The sequence below is a fragment of the Carettochelys insculpta genome, chromosome 2 (genome assembly GCF_033958435.1).
Source record: "Carettochelys insculpta isolate YL-2023 chromosome 2, ASM3395843v1, whole genome shotgun sequence".
In the NCBI taxonomy this organism is placed as follows: Eukaryota; Metazoa; Chordata; order Testudines; family Carettochelyidae; genus Carettochelys; species Carettochelys insculpta.
This window is the reverse complement of record NC_134138.1, coordinates 220,417,505-220,436,810: the sequence shown is the minus strand read 5'-3', so window position 1 is coordinate 220,436,810 and position 19,306 is coordinate 220,417,505. Positions and strand designations below refer to the sequence as shown.

General features: G+C 41.3%; 1 protein-coding gene across 1 annotated transcript in view; it reads left to right on the top strand.

Annotated features, from left to right (window-relative positions):
• The window catches only part of ABCB5 (ATP binding cassette subfamily B member 5), a 67,230-nt gene that overhangs the window by 17,723 nt on the left and 30,201 nt on the right, over positions 1-19,306 (top strand). Inside the window, exons 6-15 of the mRNA XM_074986187.1 lie at positions 2,421-2,592; positions 5,109-5,233; positions 5,324-5,501; positions 7,264-7,377; positions 7,789-7,899; positions 8,491-8,616; positions 11,513-11,716; positions 12,842-13,012; positions 15,458-15,619; positions 17,665-17,817. Of these exons, the coding sequence (XP_074842288.1) occupies positions 2,421-2,592; positions 5,109-5,233; positions 5,324-5,501; positions 7,264-7,377; positions 7,789-7,899; positions 8,491-8,616; positions 11,513-11,716; positions 12,842-13,012; positions 15,458-15,619; positions 17,665-17,817 (1,516 nt within the window). The remainder of the gene's footprint in view (positions 1-2,420; positions 2,593-5,108; positions 5,234-5,323; positions 5,502-7,263; positions 7,378-7,788; positions 7,900-8,490; positions 8,617-11,512; positions 11,717-12,841; positions 13,013-15,457; positions 15,620-17,664; positions 17,818-19,306) is intronic.

The following is a 19,306-nucleotide window of genomic DNA, read 5'->3' as shown; positions in this document are numbered from 1 at the left end:
AGCAGCAGCAAAGATTTTTCCATTACTGTAGTAAATTCACCCCTTCAAGGTGGTTACTAGGATAATAAAAGATTCCGTCATCCTAGCAGTGTCTACAACAGGGCATAGTCCTGCTTTGCTTTCTCTCCCAGAAGTGTGAAATTTTTCACAGCTCTGAGAGATGAAGCTGGGCTTTTAGGTGTAGACCACGTCTGAGATCTAAACTTGTGTACAGCTTTAAAGACAAAGATCTTAGTACAGTGGTTCCCAACCTGGGGTCAGTGGACCCCTAGGAGTCTGTGAGGGTGCAGGGAGTCCATGAAAAAAAAAAGTTAAATAAAAGTGATCATAGAAAATAAGTTTTAAATAAATTGCAAAGTTACAATCAATTGTCATTTTTAAATTAAGTATCTTCCAATAACGTTATTAATTGCTGTCCGAAGATCTATGTTGGGATTTCCATTTTCATTTAATGAAGTGTACTTAGTGGCTAGATTGGCTTTGATGATGTTCCAGAAATGGTTGGGAAGGTTTTTTTTTTTTTGTGGGGGTGGGATCCATGAACAGTTGAGGGGGGTGAATGGGAGTCCACACAAGTGAAAAGATTGGTTGGGAGCCACTGCCCTAAATGGGCTCTATTGTGGAGGTTCCCCTCCCGCCGGCATATTACAGAGAAAGATGAGCCAACACAATTTACTTTATGTAAAGTGCACTGATGTAAAGTGATACATAAAGATAACTAATATATACCTACCAGATTTAGCCTCTGAGTGTGCAGACACTCATGCTTAAGTGCAAAAAATATGAGTGGCTCTGTTGAAGTTAATGGGATTACTCACATATTTAAAATTTAAGCATGTGCAAAAGCTTTGTGGAGGATTACTTTGTACATTCCTTGTAAGGAAACAAGAATACATCAAAGGTACTTTACTCTGTTGTTCCAGTTATGAGGGCAAATTGACAATTTGCAAGACCTGAAATTTTTGGTTAGCTTCTTGGAGCAAAAGGAATAAAAGTAATAAGTATTGTGATATGTGTGTGTGTAAAAATACATTAGGGTTGTTGGCTAATCACAGTTAACTCACACCATTACAAATATACCTTTTATTTTTTGTTACATAACTGTACTCAAAAACAAACCAACGTAAAACTTTAAAACGTGCAAGTCCACTCAGCCCTACTTCTTGTTCAGCCAATCACTAAGACAGACAAGTGTGTTTACATTTATAGGAGATAATGCTGCCCACTTATTTACAAAGCCACTTGAAAGTGAAAACGCATTCACATGGCATTTTTGCAATGCTGGATACAAGGTATTTACATGCCAGGTATGCTAAACATTTGTATTCCTCTTCACGCTTCGGCCAGCATTCTAGAGGACATGCTTCCATCCTGATGATGACCATTAAATAAATAAATAAATAAATAAATAAACAATTTTGTGGGGAATAATTCTATGCTTTCTACTCTGTTTTATCCACATTTTGGCAAATGTTTCATGTTGTAGCTGTTGAGGAAGATGAGCCAGCATGTGTTGCTCATTTTTAAAAAACACTTCCCCTGCAGATTTGACAATACACAAAGAAGATACCAATGATATTTCTAAAAACAGCTAAAGCACTAGACCCAAGGTTTAAGAATCTGAAGTGCCTTCCAAAATCTGGGCGGGACAAGAGGTGGAGCAAGCTTTCAAAATGTCTTAAGGGCAACACTGCACAGCAGAAACTACAAAGCCTGAATCACTAAAGAAAGCAAATCAACCTTCCGCTGGTGGCAGCTCACTCAGATAATGAAATTGAACGTCCGCTGCTCCTTACTCTTTTGGATTGTTATTGAGCAGAACCAGTTAACAACATGGACACATGTCCTGTGTAATGGTGCTCAAGCATAAAGAGATACATTAATCTTTAATACATCTGGCATGTAAATATTTGGAGATACTGGCTGTGACAGTGCCATGCAAACATCTGTTCTGACTTTCAGGTGACATTGTAAACAAGAAGCAGGCAGCGGTATCTCCTGCAAATGTAAAAAACCTTGTTTCTCTGAGCAGTTGGCTGAACAAGAAGTAGGACTGAGTGAATCTGAAGATTATAAAGTTTGACTGTGTTTTTGATGCAGGTTTTTGTATGTAATTCCACATTTGTAAGTTTAACCTTCATAATAAAGATATTGAACAGTACTATTTTACAGTGCAAATATTTATAACAAAAACAAAATGAGCACTGTACTTTTTGTGTTCTGTGTGTAATCTGAAAACAATACATTTGAAATGTAGAAATCACCCAAAATATTTAAATAATAGTCTGTTATTGATTAGCAGAGTAATTTTTAAAAAATTAACAGCTTGATAGCCATTACAGCAAAAACATGAGAGAAAGACAGAATTTGTAGGAATAGCTGTTTATCTTCAACTGAAAAAGTTGCTCTTTGTTCCTTAGAGACATTAATAAAATCAGTGATGGCATTGGAGACAAAGTCGCTCAGCTGTTTCAAAACATGTCAACTTTCATAGTAGGCATAGTGATTGGTTTTGTGAAGGGATGGAAACTTACACTTGTGATTCTGTCTGCAAGCCCCCTCGTAGTAATATCAGCAGCATTTTGTTCTAAGGTAGGCAAGATTTCAAGATTAACATGTAACAAATTTCTTGGAAAGGGAATTGCATGGCAACTGTTCTTGCTATATACTTGCCAAAACTACCATGACCATAACCTCAAACTTTCACTGGTGAAATCTGTGAATTATTTTAATGCATGAATAAATGTAATCATGATCTCTAAATTACCAAATTACACTCTAAGTTGGAGTTTACAAGCTGCTCACAATTGCTCAGGATACGATTCTTTTTAAATTATGAATTTTTCTTTTTATGAGTTTCTTTTTTCAGATAGACAGATACATAGGTACATTTAGGCCAATTCAAATGTTTTCTTTAAAAGTAGGGAAAACTTTCTAATATTTGAAAGTTGCCTTCATTTTAACAAGCAAATTATCCAGATAAATGTGATTGTATTTATTAACATAAAAAACTGTCATTAGGTTCATCATAAGACTATAGGTAAGAGAAGTATTCTCCTAGCAATGATTACTGCATTTGGATTAAATACTTATTCTAACAAAGATCTGACTTTCACTATATCTCAAACACGAACCTAGTAGGCTTTATTCATTTGGTCGAATGATAAATGAAAACTCTGAGGCAATAAGCAGTTAAGGCATCTTCAGTGCCATTTGTTCACTTTCAATGCCTGTCCTACTTTGGATGGCTTTAAATACAGACAGTACAGGTAACAAGGTCAGATTTAATTTTAGTTTAATTTCTCAGACAAGAGACACAAACAAAAGATAGCTATTGATCATGTGTACAGTGCTCATCATGTATGATGTGAATTCTGATTGTGCTATAGCAGGTTTAATGTGCTTAAACCCAATTAAATTGAATCAGAATTCCATTTTGAGGTTTCAACATTTATTTTTATTCTGCATCAGGACAAAACTGAGATGTTTTGATTTTTTTTTCCAGAAATAGAGCATGAGCAATCTATCTCAGAACATCCAATAGCTAGGTGGTTAAGGTACTCATCTGAGATGAAGGACTTCTGGGCTCAGGTCCTTGTTCTAATTCAGAGAAGGGATTTGGACATGGATTTCCCTCATCCCAGCTTTGTGACCTAAAAGCTGGCTATTCTGGGTGCTCATTTTCACCAGAATTTCCATTCTGGACAAGCAAAACCTTCTGGATGAAAGTTTGATTGAAGCTAACAAGTTTCCATGAAAGGTCCTGCTTCAATAAATCTGTTTTCTGATGAAAAATTTCTCAGCATCTCCAGTTTGAAGCTGAAGTTAAAAGAAAAAAAAAGCCCGGAAAGGACATTTTATGGCCATTAAATATATTTCTTCATATCAATTGTCCTGTATTATTGTTAGTAGATTTGCAGCAGCACCTAGAGGCCACAATCAGCAGCACTACTAGAGGTTGTGTGTGAGAGTGTGTGCACACATGGAACAAAGGCAGTCCATGTCCCAGAGACTTCACAATCTCAGTAACGGTTTATTTGTAACATGTAGTGGTTTTCCTAAACTCATATCTTTATGGTTTGAACATAGTCCTTTTGATACAGATTGACTTCCCTGGTCTGGCACCCTCAGGACCTGATCAGTCCCAAAGCAGAGAGTTTGCTGAACCAAAGGAGGCCTGTGCTGGCCCTTCTCCTCCTAGCTGCTAGGGTTTCCTGCCCTGCCCTTGGTCCCCACTAGTTGGGCTCTGCTGCTCTGCTCCTAAGACAGGTTCTAATGCTCTTCTGCACCTGGTCCCCCTGGAGGGGCTCTGATGCCCCCCCCCACACACACACACACTCCTTCCGTTCCCTGTCCATAGCTGCTGAGCTCTGTGTCCAGCCCCCAGCCCTTTGACTCCAGTCCCAGATCACCCAGCTCTCTGGTTCAGCCACATCTGTGACCCTGCTGAGCCATTTTTTTCCTGTAAGTGATCCAACCCCAGAGCATGCACAGGTTCCCTAACAATGCTGAACCACAAATGTTGACACACTAGAGAGTTCTGGACTAGGGAGGTGCAACCTGCATCTTAAAATGTATACATAATGCTGAGAACATTCAGTAGCCAATAAAACCCCCTCTGGGTCTACCATTTTTCTCCTGGCCTTGCTTTCTCATTGAACCATCCGCAACAGCAAGGTCTCCAGGTGTGGGGTTGGAAATCCCAATGAATGAACCTCCCTGCCCGCATCCTGTTTAGGCAGGTCTAGTAGACTGGCAGATTAGAGTTCATAAGATCTCAGATCTTTATGCCTGTAAGATCTGTCACATAATAAATCCTGTACATATGAATCAGCATTTAAAATGCTTCCTAGATACCCATTCATGTCAACATTACTGCGATAGTGCTCACTGCCATGCAGATATAAGTATTTGAAATATTGGATACTTGATCAGAAACAGATTAATGACCTGGGCAGCACTTTGAAATATCACTGTAAATCTGGCAGTCCTGAGCTCAGTGATATCTGACACTTTTGACCTCCTGAAGTAATATGATGAATATAAGGTATAGAGCTACCTCAGATTTGTTCATGAAGTTCACTTCATTCTGTTCCTGTTGACTGTAGATGATCATCATGCTAACCAGTAAGGAGTTAACGGCCTATGCCAAAGCAGGTGCAGTAGCAGAAGAAGTCCTGTCATCAGTGCAAACGGTTGTAGCCTTTGGCGGACAAGAGAAGGAAATTGATAGGTCTGACTCTCAATAGTCTTTTTTTTTTTTAATTTATGACTTTGTCTGCAGCCACAATAGCTAATCAATATGTTTTTTCCTGTTTAACAGATATACGAGTAAACTAGGAGAAGCAAAAAACCTTGGTATAAAAAAGGCGATTGCTTCTAAGCTGTCTCTGGGGGTTTTGTACTTAATTATAAATGGATGCTATGGCCTTGGGTTTTGGTATGGAACTACCTTAATTCTTGATGAAAATAGTGGCTATACCATTGGGACTGTTCTAGCTGTAAGTGTCATATTTTAATATCACTTTTTTCTAACTTGATTGTGAAGGTGATGTTGGGTATGTGATATATTGACCATAAGCAGGGACAAGAAATACCCTATGTATGAAGAATCTACAGCTGTTCCGGAGCTGGGTTCTTTCTATAACTTCCTGCAGAGCTGATGTGTTTTGTAAAATATAGTTCCTTGCCCTTATGGTTGTGAAGTTGTGTTCTGATACAAGGGTAAGGAGCGCTAGTATCTAAATAATAAGCAGAAGCAAACCTTCAATTGTAACTGGCTTGTTGCTGTCTTGTTAATGTAACAACGAAGTAGATATTAAGTTTCACTCTATTCTTCTCAGTGAAGAGTTCACTCCGAAGTCAAGTAAAGATCATTTAAATCCAGCTGGTTCTGCAATTCAGGCATAGTTGTTTCAGCTCACATGCTTATTTGAGTGAGTCACACAGTGATTTCCTTCACAATATTAGTCTGAATTTATATAAACTCTGACTCAGACACATTTGTGTCTCTTCTACATTTTTGTGTCTCTTCTACATTTCTACATCCATGCAGTTTGTTTTACCAGCCCAAATATGCATAGAAGGTGAATGGCATGAATACATCTGGAAAGTAAATTTAACAGACACAAGGATTATAAGAATCAGTCAGAGAATAGAAACAATACCTTGTGACTATACCCTAGATCACAACTAAGCAGAGGTGGGGAAGAGCACCCAAAAAGTTACTTGAGCAAAAGTATAGCTGCATGGGGAGGGGGGTTCTTAAGTACAAGTCACCAGGGAAGGCGAGGTGCAGAAAACTGCTTGAGTAAAAGTACACGTACATGCCCACACACACACACACACATCACATCTTGATGGTACTCGAGTATCCAGAAGTGAAGCAGCTGTGCTTTTATTCCAGTAACTTTTTAGATACTTTTTCCACCTCTGCACCTAAGTAGCAGTAAATTAAATTGATTGAAAACTTAATCAGATGATTTAAGATGACTAACAATTTAGGGAAAGTCACAATCTGCTCATAGATACTCCACAAACAGAAAGAAGTGAAATTTGCCTGGTAGATTCTTCCTCCCAGATTGTGATCAACGGTCATGTAGCACAGCTGAATGTACTCCTCACATGTGTTCCTATATATTTAGAAGTTTACTCTGTTGAATAATGTTGAAGTTTTGACTAAGTGGAGTTTTCAATTGTTTGGAAAATTTGAAGTTCTAGCTATTGCTTGCCTTAAAACTCAGTAACAGTGAAGTTTATGATGTGTTCAGCTAAAGATGAGTTAGATGTTTACAAAGTATTTTGCTGGTTTTACGTAAAACTTGATACAGCATCAATAAAGGCCATTTGCTTCAATAAGCCAATACATATTTTGAATGACATATTTTTTGTTTTTTGTTAATATTTGGTGTTAAAATATACTACAGAGCCAATTAGAATGTAAAACAAAAATAGTCCCTTTCTTTCCGTCTTATGTAGAAATTCCATAGAATTTTGCCAAAAATCCTTTTCAGTTTCTGTTATTCCTGACTATATGGTATTTTGCTGGCATTCCAAGGTTTAAACTTGATTCTCATGAGACTTTGTGTCATTCACAACACATTCCTATGTTGGGGAGAGGGAGAGACTGATCCTGCAGTTTTCTCTGAGGCATGGCTAACCACAGTCATAAACAAGAGTATTGTCTATATCAAGACTACAGGACCAGTCTTTAATGTGAAGTTTGTTGTTTTCAGTGTGGCTTTCATCTTCTTCCTCCCCCAGGTTTTCTTCAGTGTGACTTTTAGTAGTTATTGCCTGGGCACTGCCGCACCACACTTTGAAACCTTCTCTATTGCTAGAGGAGCTGCCTTTAAAGTTTTCAAGATAATTGATCAGGTATGACTTCTTCCACTATGCACTCACAACTGGGCTATTATCCTGCCTGAGAGCGCTAATGATGCCAATAAAAAACTAGGTAGTACTAAACAAAAAGCCATGGTAATTTCCACAGAAAAATAAAGGAGGAAATAAATAGTGTTTGCCAAATGGAAAGAGACCAAACTGATCTAGAAAGAAACATTATTATGTTCAAGCTTTTTAAAGGAAATTACAAACAATAGAATGCAGTTATCAAAGCAAATAATTGTGGCAGCCAGCCTTAGATTGCAAACTGCACAATGCTAAAACAGGTGCAGTGTAGAAGATGTTTTAAATTACAGAATAAATGAAATATTCAGTATCTTACATCTCCCTCCTTTTATTGTGTATTTATGAATACTTTTGCTTGAATTTTTTTCCATTCCCCAGAAACCCACTATCAACAGTTTTTCTTCAGATGGACACAAACTGGATCACATAAAGGGAACACTTGAATTTAATAATGTACAGTTCAGTTATCCTTCCAGACCAGATGTCCAGGTAGGAAAAAGTTCTACTCTGGGCTGTGTCACAGTCATTGCGAATAACATGAAATATGGCATGTGACTTGTGTATTCTGCTAAGTGTCCTCTGCTTCCAAGGACAGGATGGAATTATGGCAAATTGGAGTCAGGAAGTTGACTTGAGCTCTTGGCATAGAGGGGAAATGTAAAAGGTGGCATGGGAAGGAGTGTTGGAGAAAAATGTAAAAAGGAGGTTGTTAGCCAATGGAAGGGTTAAGCTGAGTGAGGAAGGAAAGGTGTGGCCTCTCAAAAGGACAAAAGAGAGATTGGAAGGAGCCAAGTTATGCAAGGTCCTGAGGCTGAGCACATGGGTGCTGCAGGAGGCAGGTGGTAGCCAATGGAAGGAGTTCAGGAAGGACTGAAGTGGTCAGAACCATGACAGTTGATGACTTTTTGCTGCAGAACACTGGACAAATTAGAATATGTGAGATGGGGGTATCAGAAAAGGTGAATTCCAGTGGTTCAGGAATGAGATGAACCAGAGACTTACAACACTTTGAAATTGTGGCAGGAGTTAGTTATGGAATCTCTGATATTCCATTCTCCTTTTTTTTTATACTACCACAAGGTTTTGAAAGGTTTCACTCTGAAAATTGACTGTGGACAAATGGTGGCACTGGTTGGAAGCAGCGGATGTGGTAAGAGCACAACAGTCCAGTTGCTGCAGAGGTTTTACGATCCCCAAGGAGGGGTGGTGAGTACGGCTATTTTAAAGCATAGTACTGTTTACATTGGCAGTTAAAGGAAAAAAAGCAAATTAACCTTAGTAAAATAGTGTGCAAATAATTATAGCTGTATAGATCCTCTGGGAAAAAGAAGACAAGTGGAGCCCAACGTTTGGGATATTGCACGCAACTCTAAGACATAATATTTCTGGACAATCATGCACTGTTCTCCCATCTGATGCTGGGAGATTTAACAAATGTGAGCCTTACAGCTCTCAGATAGTGGATTACTTGGAAGTTATATAAATAACTGGCAAGCTTTTTAAACCCTGTGTTACGTTTTCTGTCCTGACCAGCCTCACTCTTCCACAGTAGGAATTTCTTGCAGATGCTGGACTTGGATTTAGCACACCCAACAACACACCTGGGCAGTACCTGGCATATTCAGCAACCTACTCACGTAACGGTGTTGTTTATAGTGTTTCCATGTAGGGGAGATACTGTATTTATTTCAGGTTAAGCTAGTGTTTTGTGACAAAGCTCTTCCTGTGGCTTGGTGGGTCCCATGCTTTTTGGTGGATTCTTTGCCTCAGAGGTTCACAGCAGCCCTCAGGTTAGACATCAGTTTGCTGTTTTGGTGAGCTACTCTCATCACTGACCAGCACAGGGAACAGAGAGAAGACCAGACTCCTTCATCTCTGCTGCCCCTCCAAGTTACTGAGATAAAACAAACCTCTCCACCAGATCAGGCCTTCTCTCTGCTTTATGGAGGATGGGAGGGAATGGGGAGAGCCCAGGCCTACCCTCTACTCTGGGCTCCAGCCCAGGGACCCTGTGAAAGCAGCTGCCAACAATGTCTCAAGTTTCAGCTGCTTCTCCACTTTTCATCCAGCACGGAGCCAGTAGAAGAGAAGCCCTTTTATAGGCAGTATCAGCTGGCTCCCCATTGGCTCCAGCTGTCCTGCTTAACCTGGCTCCCTTGAGTCTACAAGCCTCTTAATGGGCCCCCAGGTGTTTTAACTGGTCCAATTGCCCTGATTGCTTCTAGCAGGTTCCTGCTGGTTCTGGATCAGCCCTCACTAGTTTATTCTGGGAATGGGGACTTATTCAATCCAGGGCTAATATATCTCCCCTTAATCACTCTTGTGTAGTCCTCTGGCCTGGGTCCGTCACATTTTATTTAAATATTATGTAGGAGGGACCATAACAGATCTCTGTCAGTGAGTCTAGCCCCAGATCTCGGCTTGAACCATCTCCTCCAGTGGATCTAGCTAAGAAAATCTACACTCCTCAGAGGTGCCTGGGGGTTTGTGGTATTGAATAGAGAATATGCTGAGAGGAAGAGGGGGCATTGTTTTTATCTACTTTAAAGGTTCTCATATGCTATGGTGATATGGGCCATATATGTAAACTACATAAGGGCCGTTTCTACATAGGCCACTTTCTTTGAAAGTGGCATGGTAATACATGGCCCAAAATATGCTAATGAGGCATGGATGCAAATTTCCCATGCCTCATTAGCATACAGTCACGTCATTTGGAGTCTGGAAGACCCTTCTTCCAGACTCCAAAATGCTGTTTAGAAGCACGGCTCCCGGGGGGCTTTCTGGAAGGAAGTCCTTCTTCTGGAGGCCCCTTCTTCCCAAAAATTTTCAGGAAGAAGGGGTCTCCAGAAGAAGGATTTCCTTCTGGAAGCTCCCCGGGGACCCCGCTTCTACACTGCGTTTTGGAGTCCAGAAGAAGGGTCTTCCAGACTCCAAATGACGTGACCATATGCTAATGAGGCATGGGGAATGTGCATCTGCACCTCATTAGCATATTTTGGGCCATGTATTACCATGCCACTTTCAAAGAAAGTGGCCTGTGTAGAAACGGCCAAATTGAGGTAACGCGACTATAGGGGAAGGTGAAGCCATTTATTATTGATGCTTAAGTGACTTCATCCTTGCTGCTTACTTCAGAACCTGAACTCCTTGGCGTGGTACTGTGAACTGGGATACTACTTACACAAGTCAGTTTTGGAGAAGTGGGTCCAGGTCTTGCTAGTACAGTCTATACTCAGCCTTCTCACAACTCCATCCTCCAAGCTGCTGTATAGTTCATGTGCGAAAGGGAAGAAAGCAGAACCATTATAAAATACAGCTCAGTGCACTCCACCCAGGCTCCCGCTTTGCACAGTCCATGGGAGTGCATGTATAAGACCAGTGTTCAGCTCAATGTCTGCCTGATGCTTATATCTGTTCTCTTCTTTCTATTATCCAGACAAAGAATTTTCATGGGCATGTGAGCACATAAGTGTAAAGTGCTAAACCTCATGTTTCCTCCTCCGCCATATTGATCGCCTGCTTAGGACTGCTAGTCCCATTTAAGATTCATGATAATTGTTCTGTTTCCTCATCTATGCTCTTTGCAGCATGCTTCACGCAGGCTTTATATGGCAATTCATCCTAACATAAGCTTGATAAACAGAAATGCCTCTGCGGGCTTAAAGTTTTCCTTTTCTGGAAGAATGAAAAATGTTTTCAGCCAACATTGGATAAGGTAAAATCAGATTGAGAGTTCCTTTCTTTTTCCATTTACTTTGGCCCAACAGTGGATATGTGCACAGCAGAGGCAAATCTCTGATTGTTGCATGGAAACATCTCTCCTTGGACTAGTTCTTCTCTGAAACTAAAATAAATAAATCCTAACCTCTCACACAAATCCTGAATCTGCCCTGCCAAACTGAATGGGAAGATTTTGTCTTAAATGTTTGTAGGTTTAGAAAGATTAAAAAGTAGGAGGTTTTCTTCCTCTGTGTTTGTACAGTGTCTACCATGCGGGGGTTGTGGTCCATGACTGGGGCTTCTTAGGTGCTATGATCATACTAAATAATGAGAAAAATTAATATACAACCTCAAACTCTGCCTTTGTTTCTTTCCTTAGATCACAGTGGATGGACATAACATAAAGTCCCTTAATGTGAGACATTACCGAGAATTCATTGGTGTGGTCAGTCAGGAACCTGTTCTGTTTGGGACAACAATTAGAAACAATATAAGATATGGTCGAGAGGATGTAAGTGATGAAGAAATTGAAAATGCAGCAAAGGAAGCAAATGCTTATGATTTTATCATGGAGTTTCCTGATGTAAGTATGGTGCAATAACTTGCACTTTTAGAAATGAACCAAAATAAAGTGAGATATTGGGATATAACCATAAAGAAACCATGTTTTCACGTGTGAGACAGAAGGAATTTACAGCAATTGCTGTGTTTCTCTAAAATCTCTGAAACAAAGGAAATGGAAATAATTCGGGACTGGGGCTGAGGAAGGCTAACAGTGACTCCAGAAATTGGAAGTATGGATGACTTGCATATAAATTCATCTTAAAAGTAAGAACTACATGGTCATCTTTCCTTCAGTCTCAGCCCCAATTTGAGTGATGGCTGCCCCTCTTCAAAATCGCTCCGAGTGCCAGAAACTCAACAGCTAATAAATGTTATCAGGGAAAGATTGATTTTTGCCTCCACCTTGTGGCGAAGAGTGGAAACTGCAGTGGCACTCAAATTTTGTATTTTTAAGCAGTGATCACAGTAGTACTTCTGGCACAAAGGTCCTGACTCAGCAAGGTACTTGAGCCTGTGTGTGGCTTCAGGCATGTGACTAACCTCATTGTCAATAGAAGTACTAGCCTGCTGCAAGGTATGCAGGTGCTTCAGGGCCTGGCTGAATGAGGGAACAAGTGTGTGTGTGTGTGTGTGTGTGTGTGTGTGAGAGGGCTGTTGTTTTTTGAGGTGCAGGGGAGGTAATTTGTTTTTAGTGAGGCAAGGGGTGCTGTGGCTGAGCAGAGTAGATTTTTTGCTTTTCACATCAGAAATCTGTATTCCAGTACCAGCTCTAGCAGAAACTTCCTCTGTCGCTTTGGGCTGCCCTCTGCTCTTTGGGTCCCCATCTGAAGAAAATCCATGACCTCCTGCTTGTAGGAACATTTTTGCTACTGAAAGTGACTTGTGTAGATTTCATTTAAAGTGGGAAATCTGTCCTGCACTCTGTGGACCAGACAGTGTAACCTTAGCTTTCATTTCCATAGGGCACTCCCACAATACAGAACTGTAGTAGTCTTGCTTTGGGCCTGATCCAAAGTCTATTGAGATCAGTGGCTGGGAGGGTGGCAGGGACTTTTCATTGACTACAAGGGATTGTGGATCGAGCTCTCTTTAGAAGTTCATTGTTTATACTGCAAAACTGATGGTGTCTTTGCTATTTTTTTAGAAATTTAATACCTTTGTCGGAGAAAGAGGAGCCCAGATGAGTGGTGGCCAGAAGCAGAGAATAGCCATAGCTCGGGCTTTGGTGCGCAACCCTAAAATTCTCTTATTAGATGAGGCCACATCTGCCTTGGATACAGAAAGTGAGTCCGTAGTCCAAGCTGCACTGGAAAAGGTAAGTGCTAGGTTATTGACACAGCCTCTAGTTTCATCTTCTTGGATTAAATATATTGCCATGCAAGGAACAGGTGTACAGAGTTATGACTGTACTGCTATGGCAGGTTATTTATTCACTTACTGCCAAATGCCACCCTCTGTTCAGCAATAACAATGCTGTAACCCCAATGGGAGCAACAGCAACCACCTGGTAACTCTCACTGTGGCCATTCCTGCAGTGAGGTTCCGCATGGGTGAGCCCTTATGACAAGACTGGGGCCCAAATCACTAAGGCAGTGTGTCCCTAGTTTATTTGGCCATGGAACCCCTTTAAACTTGAAAGAATTTTGCAGAACCCCTTCCGAGACTCTCCCCCCTTGGCCCCCATACTTGCCCCCCATCTCCAGGCTTTATCCCCTCAGCCCCCAGACCTGCCCCATATCCCCAAGCTTTATCCCCCATCCTGCAAACCTGCACCCCATCCCCAGGCTTACCTCTTTACCCTATGCTATACAGATTCCAGGGGAGACTGGTGTTTATCAAATCTGGGGGCCCTATTGTAAAGAGTTGCGGGAGGGAGGGTCACAAGGTTATTTTAGAGAGGTTGTGGCATTGCCACCCTTACATCTGTGCTGCCTTCAGAGCTCGGCAGCTAGAGAGCAGTGTCTGTTGGCTGGCTGACCAGCTCTGAAGGCAGCAGTGCAGAAGCAAGGGTGACACTACCAACCCATACCATTCTAAGTTCTGCGTTGTTGCTGGCAGTGGCTCTGCCTTGGAGCATGGTTCCCAGCCAGCAGCTGCTGCTCTCCAACTGCCCAGTTCTCAGTGCAGTGCCACTGCTAGCAGAAGTGCAGAAATAAGGGTAGCACTACATCTTCCCCAGCACACTAATACACACAATAATTTTTCAACCCCCCCCTGCAACTACTTTTTGGGTCAGGACCTGTATAATTACAACACCATGAAACTTCAGAGTTAAGTAGCTGAAATCATGAAATTTACTATTTTTAAAATCTGATGGCCATGAAATTGACCAGATTGGACTGGGAATTTGGTAGGACCCTAGTTGTAATAAATGCATTGTTATGTGGTTATGGTACCAAAAAGTCGCACTGTTGAACATGCATACTTATTAACCACAACCAGATTGTAAATGGGTGCAGCCACTGAGGACAACACATGCCATTTAGCAAATATATAGTGCTTTTGGAATCAACAGCTCGTCTGTCTTTTGAAAATCCATTTCAATTACACAAATAAATGAACTCGGACAATGGATATTTCTGTGCTTTCAGGCCATCAGAACAATGCTAACAGAAACACCAAATGGGGTATGAAGTGCTCCCATAGTGTCAATCTTTTGGGAGTGTAAATATTGATACCTCCCAGCTGATGCTTTTCACAGAGATATGCACTGCCAAGAAGTGTGCGTTGGATTATTAGTTCATGTCATGTCACTCATGGCTACTCCCTGTCAAAAAACAGATCCTCAGACCTGACTAATGGTTTGTCTACATGACACTGGAAAAATGCACCAAGGGAAGTGCATGGTAAAATCTTGTGCCCTAACTGCCCATTAAAAGTCACTTAGTTCATGTTACTATAGACCCATTTGAAACAGTACTACATCAGTGTGAACTGGGTATCTTTTTAGGGTATATCTACACTGCAATTACCCCTGAGTGAGTGAGCCTGTTTCAGCATTCTTGGGCTTTGGGGGCTCAGGATGTAAAAATAAGGAGCAGACATTTAGCATTGGGCTTGCTCCTGAGCTCTGGGGCCTTTCACCCTCATGGGTTCCCAGAGCCCAAATTCCAAACTGAAAGTCAACATCTTGATTATGGACGCAAAGCCTGAGCCCCATGGGTTCTGAGTCAGCAGACTCAGAGAGATGTGGCAGTGCAGAAGTATCCTGGGTGTCTTTATACTACTCTGGCTGCAAAGAAGCACTGGCACAAACGTCAGGAACATAGCTCAGAGCTCCCCCGGTTCAGGAAAATCCATAGGAGGTATGAGGCTAGCACAGCCAAATTCCTTCCACCTGGGCCCCTGTGGAGAAGTATGTTGGGCAGGGCCAGAGCACACATTGCTCCATCTCCTCTGCACAGAATCCATCCCTATGAGACCACTCCACATGGATAACCTAGAGCAGCTCACAGTTTAGCTTTTTAATTTCAAGTAGGATAATTAAAGGGGGAGAGTCAAGAAAAGCGGGAGAAGCAAAACAAGCTTTTCTGATTTTGTTTAGTGTGCAAGTGCTCGCAAGTAGCCCAGCACAGAACCAACCAGGACATGCAAGGTTTTGAGTTGCGTCCATTGTGAAAAACTCATAGATTGCCAGGATGTTTAGCAAATGAAATCGATAGGAAGCAACTAGAGTCTCAGTGTGATGAATTAGAGTAAATGACACTAAATCTCCAAGCCCCAGGGGACACAAATTACTATGTGGCTGTTTTGTTTACAGGCCAGCAAAGGTCGAACCACTCTTGTAATAGCTCATCGGCTCTCCACCATTCGGACCGCAAATGTGATTGTGGCCATAGAGGATGGTGCTGTGGCTGAAGTGGGAACGCATGCAGAGCTGATGGCACGAAAGGGATTATATTATACACTTGCAACAGCACAGGTATCTTAGAATTGTGAATTCAGAGATAAAAGCTAGAAATGAGACCATAGATGTGTGGCTTTGTCTCCTTAGCAAGGCTCTTGGGCGCTTTACAAAGATACTAAAGTTTACTGTAAAAGTCTTGTGTGTGATATAGAAACTTTGTACATGTAAAAGCTTGTGTAATAAGCAGGTCATACATGGACTAATACATGCATTGAGTTCGTTACTCTGTCAAAAAATGAGGCACGGTGTTAACAAAATGCCAAATCATCACCTTCTGAATGAAAAACCCAAGGTTGTTCTGTTTGTACGTCTCACTGGGGTTTGCTCGTCCTCCCAATCTTCTCCTCCCCACCCCCATGCCCGGAAAAAGGAGGCCAAGGACTCAGATCCCCAAATCCCCAGATACCTCAGGATATGCTGAAATCAGGCCACCTTCCCCACCCTCCACCTTCTTTGTAATACAGCCCTTTGGCAACTGCTGTGTGTCGAATCCCACCTAAAAGGGTGGATGAAAGCTTTCACAACCCTAACGTGGTTCCAAAGAAAAGGGAAGAGTCTAGTGTGTAATTCTCTTTTCTAATTTTGTTGTTGGATCCACATTACACACAGAATCTGTCAAAACCCAGTTGCTGGTGTGACGGCAAGTATGGGGCAAGTATGTTTGGAATTTTCAGCCTCCCCAACCTTTGTGGCTGTAGTACCAGTGCAACGTTTTCCATGGTAGAAGCAATCACAGCATATGGAGATATACACATCTCATAGAGCTGCAAGAGACCTCTGGAGGTTGTTGAGTCCAGTCCCCTGCCCTTTTGGCAAGGCCAAGTGTATCCCTTTTTTGTTTTGGGTTTGTTTGGTTTTTTTAATCCCTTTGCCCCAGATCCCTAAATGGCCCCCTCAAGGATTGCGCTCACAACCCTAGGTTTAGCAGGCTAATGTTCAAACCACTGAGCTATTGCAGGCAGGGCACAGGCTTTTTTACTACCATCCTATCTAATCTGGGCTAGCATACAGGATGATCTTCCTGGCTGTTGCAGTTGCTAGCCCAATAGTCAGAGAAGTCCTAGTAGTTTGTTTAATGAAGACAAGGCTTTGGCTGACATTAAGGCTATGACAGTTTTAAAGCAATGTGTGTGTGGTGTTTTTTTTCATACCATTCATATTACCATGGTTTAAAACTACTCCTGTTAACAATACCATTGAAAAACATCCAGGAGATACAACCAGATTGTTTTAAGCCGCATTCTAGAAAAGTTCTTCAATACACTTTGAAATTATGTTTTTAAAACACTTTTTAAGACACATATGGCCTGCTCTGACCTTGGCAATAAATAATATTTTAAACCATATTGGTAGGACATTTTCTTATATGCTGTTCTTAAGAACAGTTGTTCTGTCATGTATTTGTTCATCTGTGCAATTCAGAACCACCCCACTTTCGTACTCTGTCTGTGAGGATACACGAGCAGAAAACTCAGGAAAAAGTTTTAAAATACTAAGGATGAAATCCTGCCCCCATCAAGGCCTCATAAGTTTTGCCACTGACTTCAGTGGTGCTGGGATTTTGGCCTAATGTGAGAGAACAAACTTACTTTCTTAGGAGTTTTGCAAACCTTTTAAAAAGCAGAGTGAAAAATAATATGTCAAAGTATTCATGAATGCATTGCTTCCTTACAGTCTTTTGGGCCCACTTCTGAAAGGTGCTGAGCAAACTCATGCCTCATGGAAGTCAGTGGAAGCTCACAGGAAGAGTTGCACAGGGTTAGACTGTTAGGAATGAAGCATGGCTTCCTTAGTGCTTGGCACAAGATGTTAGCTTTTTGCATAAACATGTAGGTAACACAGAGAAGGCACCTGGATTTCAGGACAGGAGGAGTGAGGCTCTGTTGTGTTTCTTCCAAGTAAGAACCTGAGTCGCAAATTTAGTCAGAGAGCTAAAATCAAAATTAGCAATCACGGTCTCACAGGACCTATATGATGCTTCAAATAGAAGTGGAGTCTACCTAATGCAACTACACCAACCTTCTTGAAATATTTGTGACCTACTTTGTGTTGTGTTAAAGTCTATTAAAACAACAGAAGACCAAGAAGTCTCAACAGAAACTATTGTGTTAAAAAAACACGAAGTATCCCCCATCAATGGGCTGATTTCCAAAAGAGCAAGCATAAAACATGGTTCACAGAAAGAGACCGAAGAAGAAGCCACACCTGAAGAGGTAATGGTTTTTACTGTAGCTTTGTGTTTTGGTTGGTTTGTTTTGTGGATCTTTGTTTTAATCCTGAAAAGATTTAGCATTCAGCAGTAAATCTGCACAGATCTCCCAGAAAGATCAGATCTATTCTGAAAGGAATTGTACACTGAAAACTATTTGGCTGTGTCTACACTTACGTTCCTCTTTCAAAAGAGGTACGCAAATGAGGTAAATTGAAAATGCAAACCAGGCACAGATTTGCATATATGACACCTCGTTTGCATATTCTTATTTCAAAATAGCTTCTTTTGAAAGAAGAGAAGCAGTGTGGATGCTGCTCTTTCGAAAGTAAATCCCATCTTTGAAAGAATCCTTCTTCCCATAAAAAAAGGGAAGAAGGATTCTTTCGAAGATGGGGTTTACTTTCAAAAGAGCAGTGACTACACTGGTTTTCTTCTTTTGAAAGAAGCTATTTTGAAATAAGAATATGCAAACGAGTTGTCATATATGCAAATCTGTGCCTGGTTTGCATTTTCAATTTACCTCATTTGCGTACCTCTTTAAAAGAGGAATGCAAGTGTAGACACAGCCTTTTAGAGGAAGTCAAAAAGACTGTGTCCGCCTCCTAAAATTGTATCATGGATTCCATGGGCTTCTCAGTGTCTTGTTGCCTCATCTATAAAACATAGGTAATACATAACCTCCTTTGAAGAGCTTCTTCAAGATCCTTGAGTAAAAAGTACTACTGCAGGCAAGTGCAAAGCATGCCTAGGCAGGTGTAATATTTAGGGGTGTTCTGGGCCTACCTGAGAAAACCTACTCTGGGCAAATTGCTTAAAACAGGGCTACTTACAGCCCAGACTGGGGTCTCCTTCTTAACCAGCGAACCAAGCCAGCCAGCCAAATACCTCTGCCAGTCCTTCTGGCTAACCAGAAGCTACACAAGCAAACCCACAGATTCTCTAGCAGTTCCTAATACCCAAACCAGTAACACTCCTTACTCAGGTGAGTGCTTATGGAAACCTATTTCACCAAATCCACACAGTATCTTCCAGGCCCCAGAGGGTTTAGCCACATTCCCAAGTCAATATAAACTTAGCTCTTGCCCATAACAGCATGCTGTGCCAGTCCTCTAGAATCTACCATCTAGGCTACATCTACACTTGAGACAAACTTTGAAATGGTCATGCTACTGGCCAAATCGGAGAGTACTAATGAGGCACCAAAATGAATATTCAGCACCTCATTAGCATGCTGTTCAGCTGATAGGTATAAGGGGATTTTGAAGTCTGTGGGGTCCTTTTGAAAAGGATCCCCATGTAGCTGAGCTGCTTGTGAGCAAAATGCAGCACTTTCAAAGTGCCTCGACCGGCAGCATGCTAATGAGGCGCTGAATATTTATTTCACTGCCTCGTTAGTATTCTTCGATTTGGTCATTAGCCTGGTCATTTTGAAATTTTGGCCAAGTATGGCCACAGCTCTAAAGGTTTATTAAGAAAGAAAGAAAGAAAGA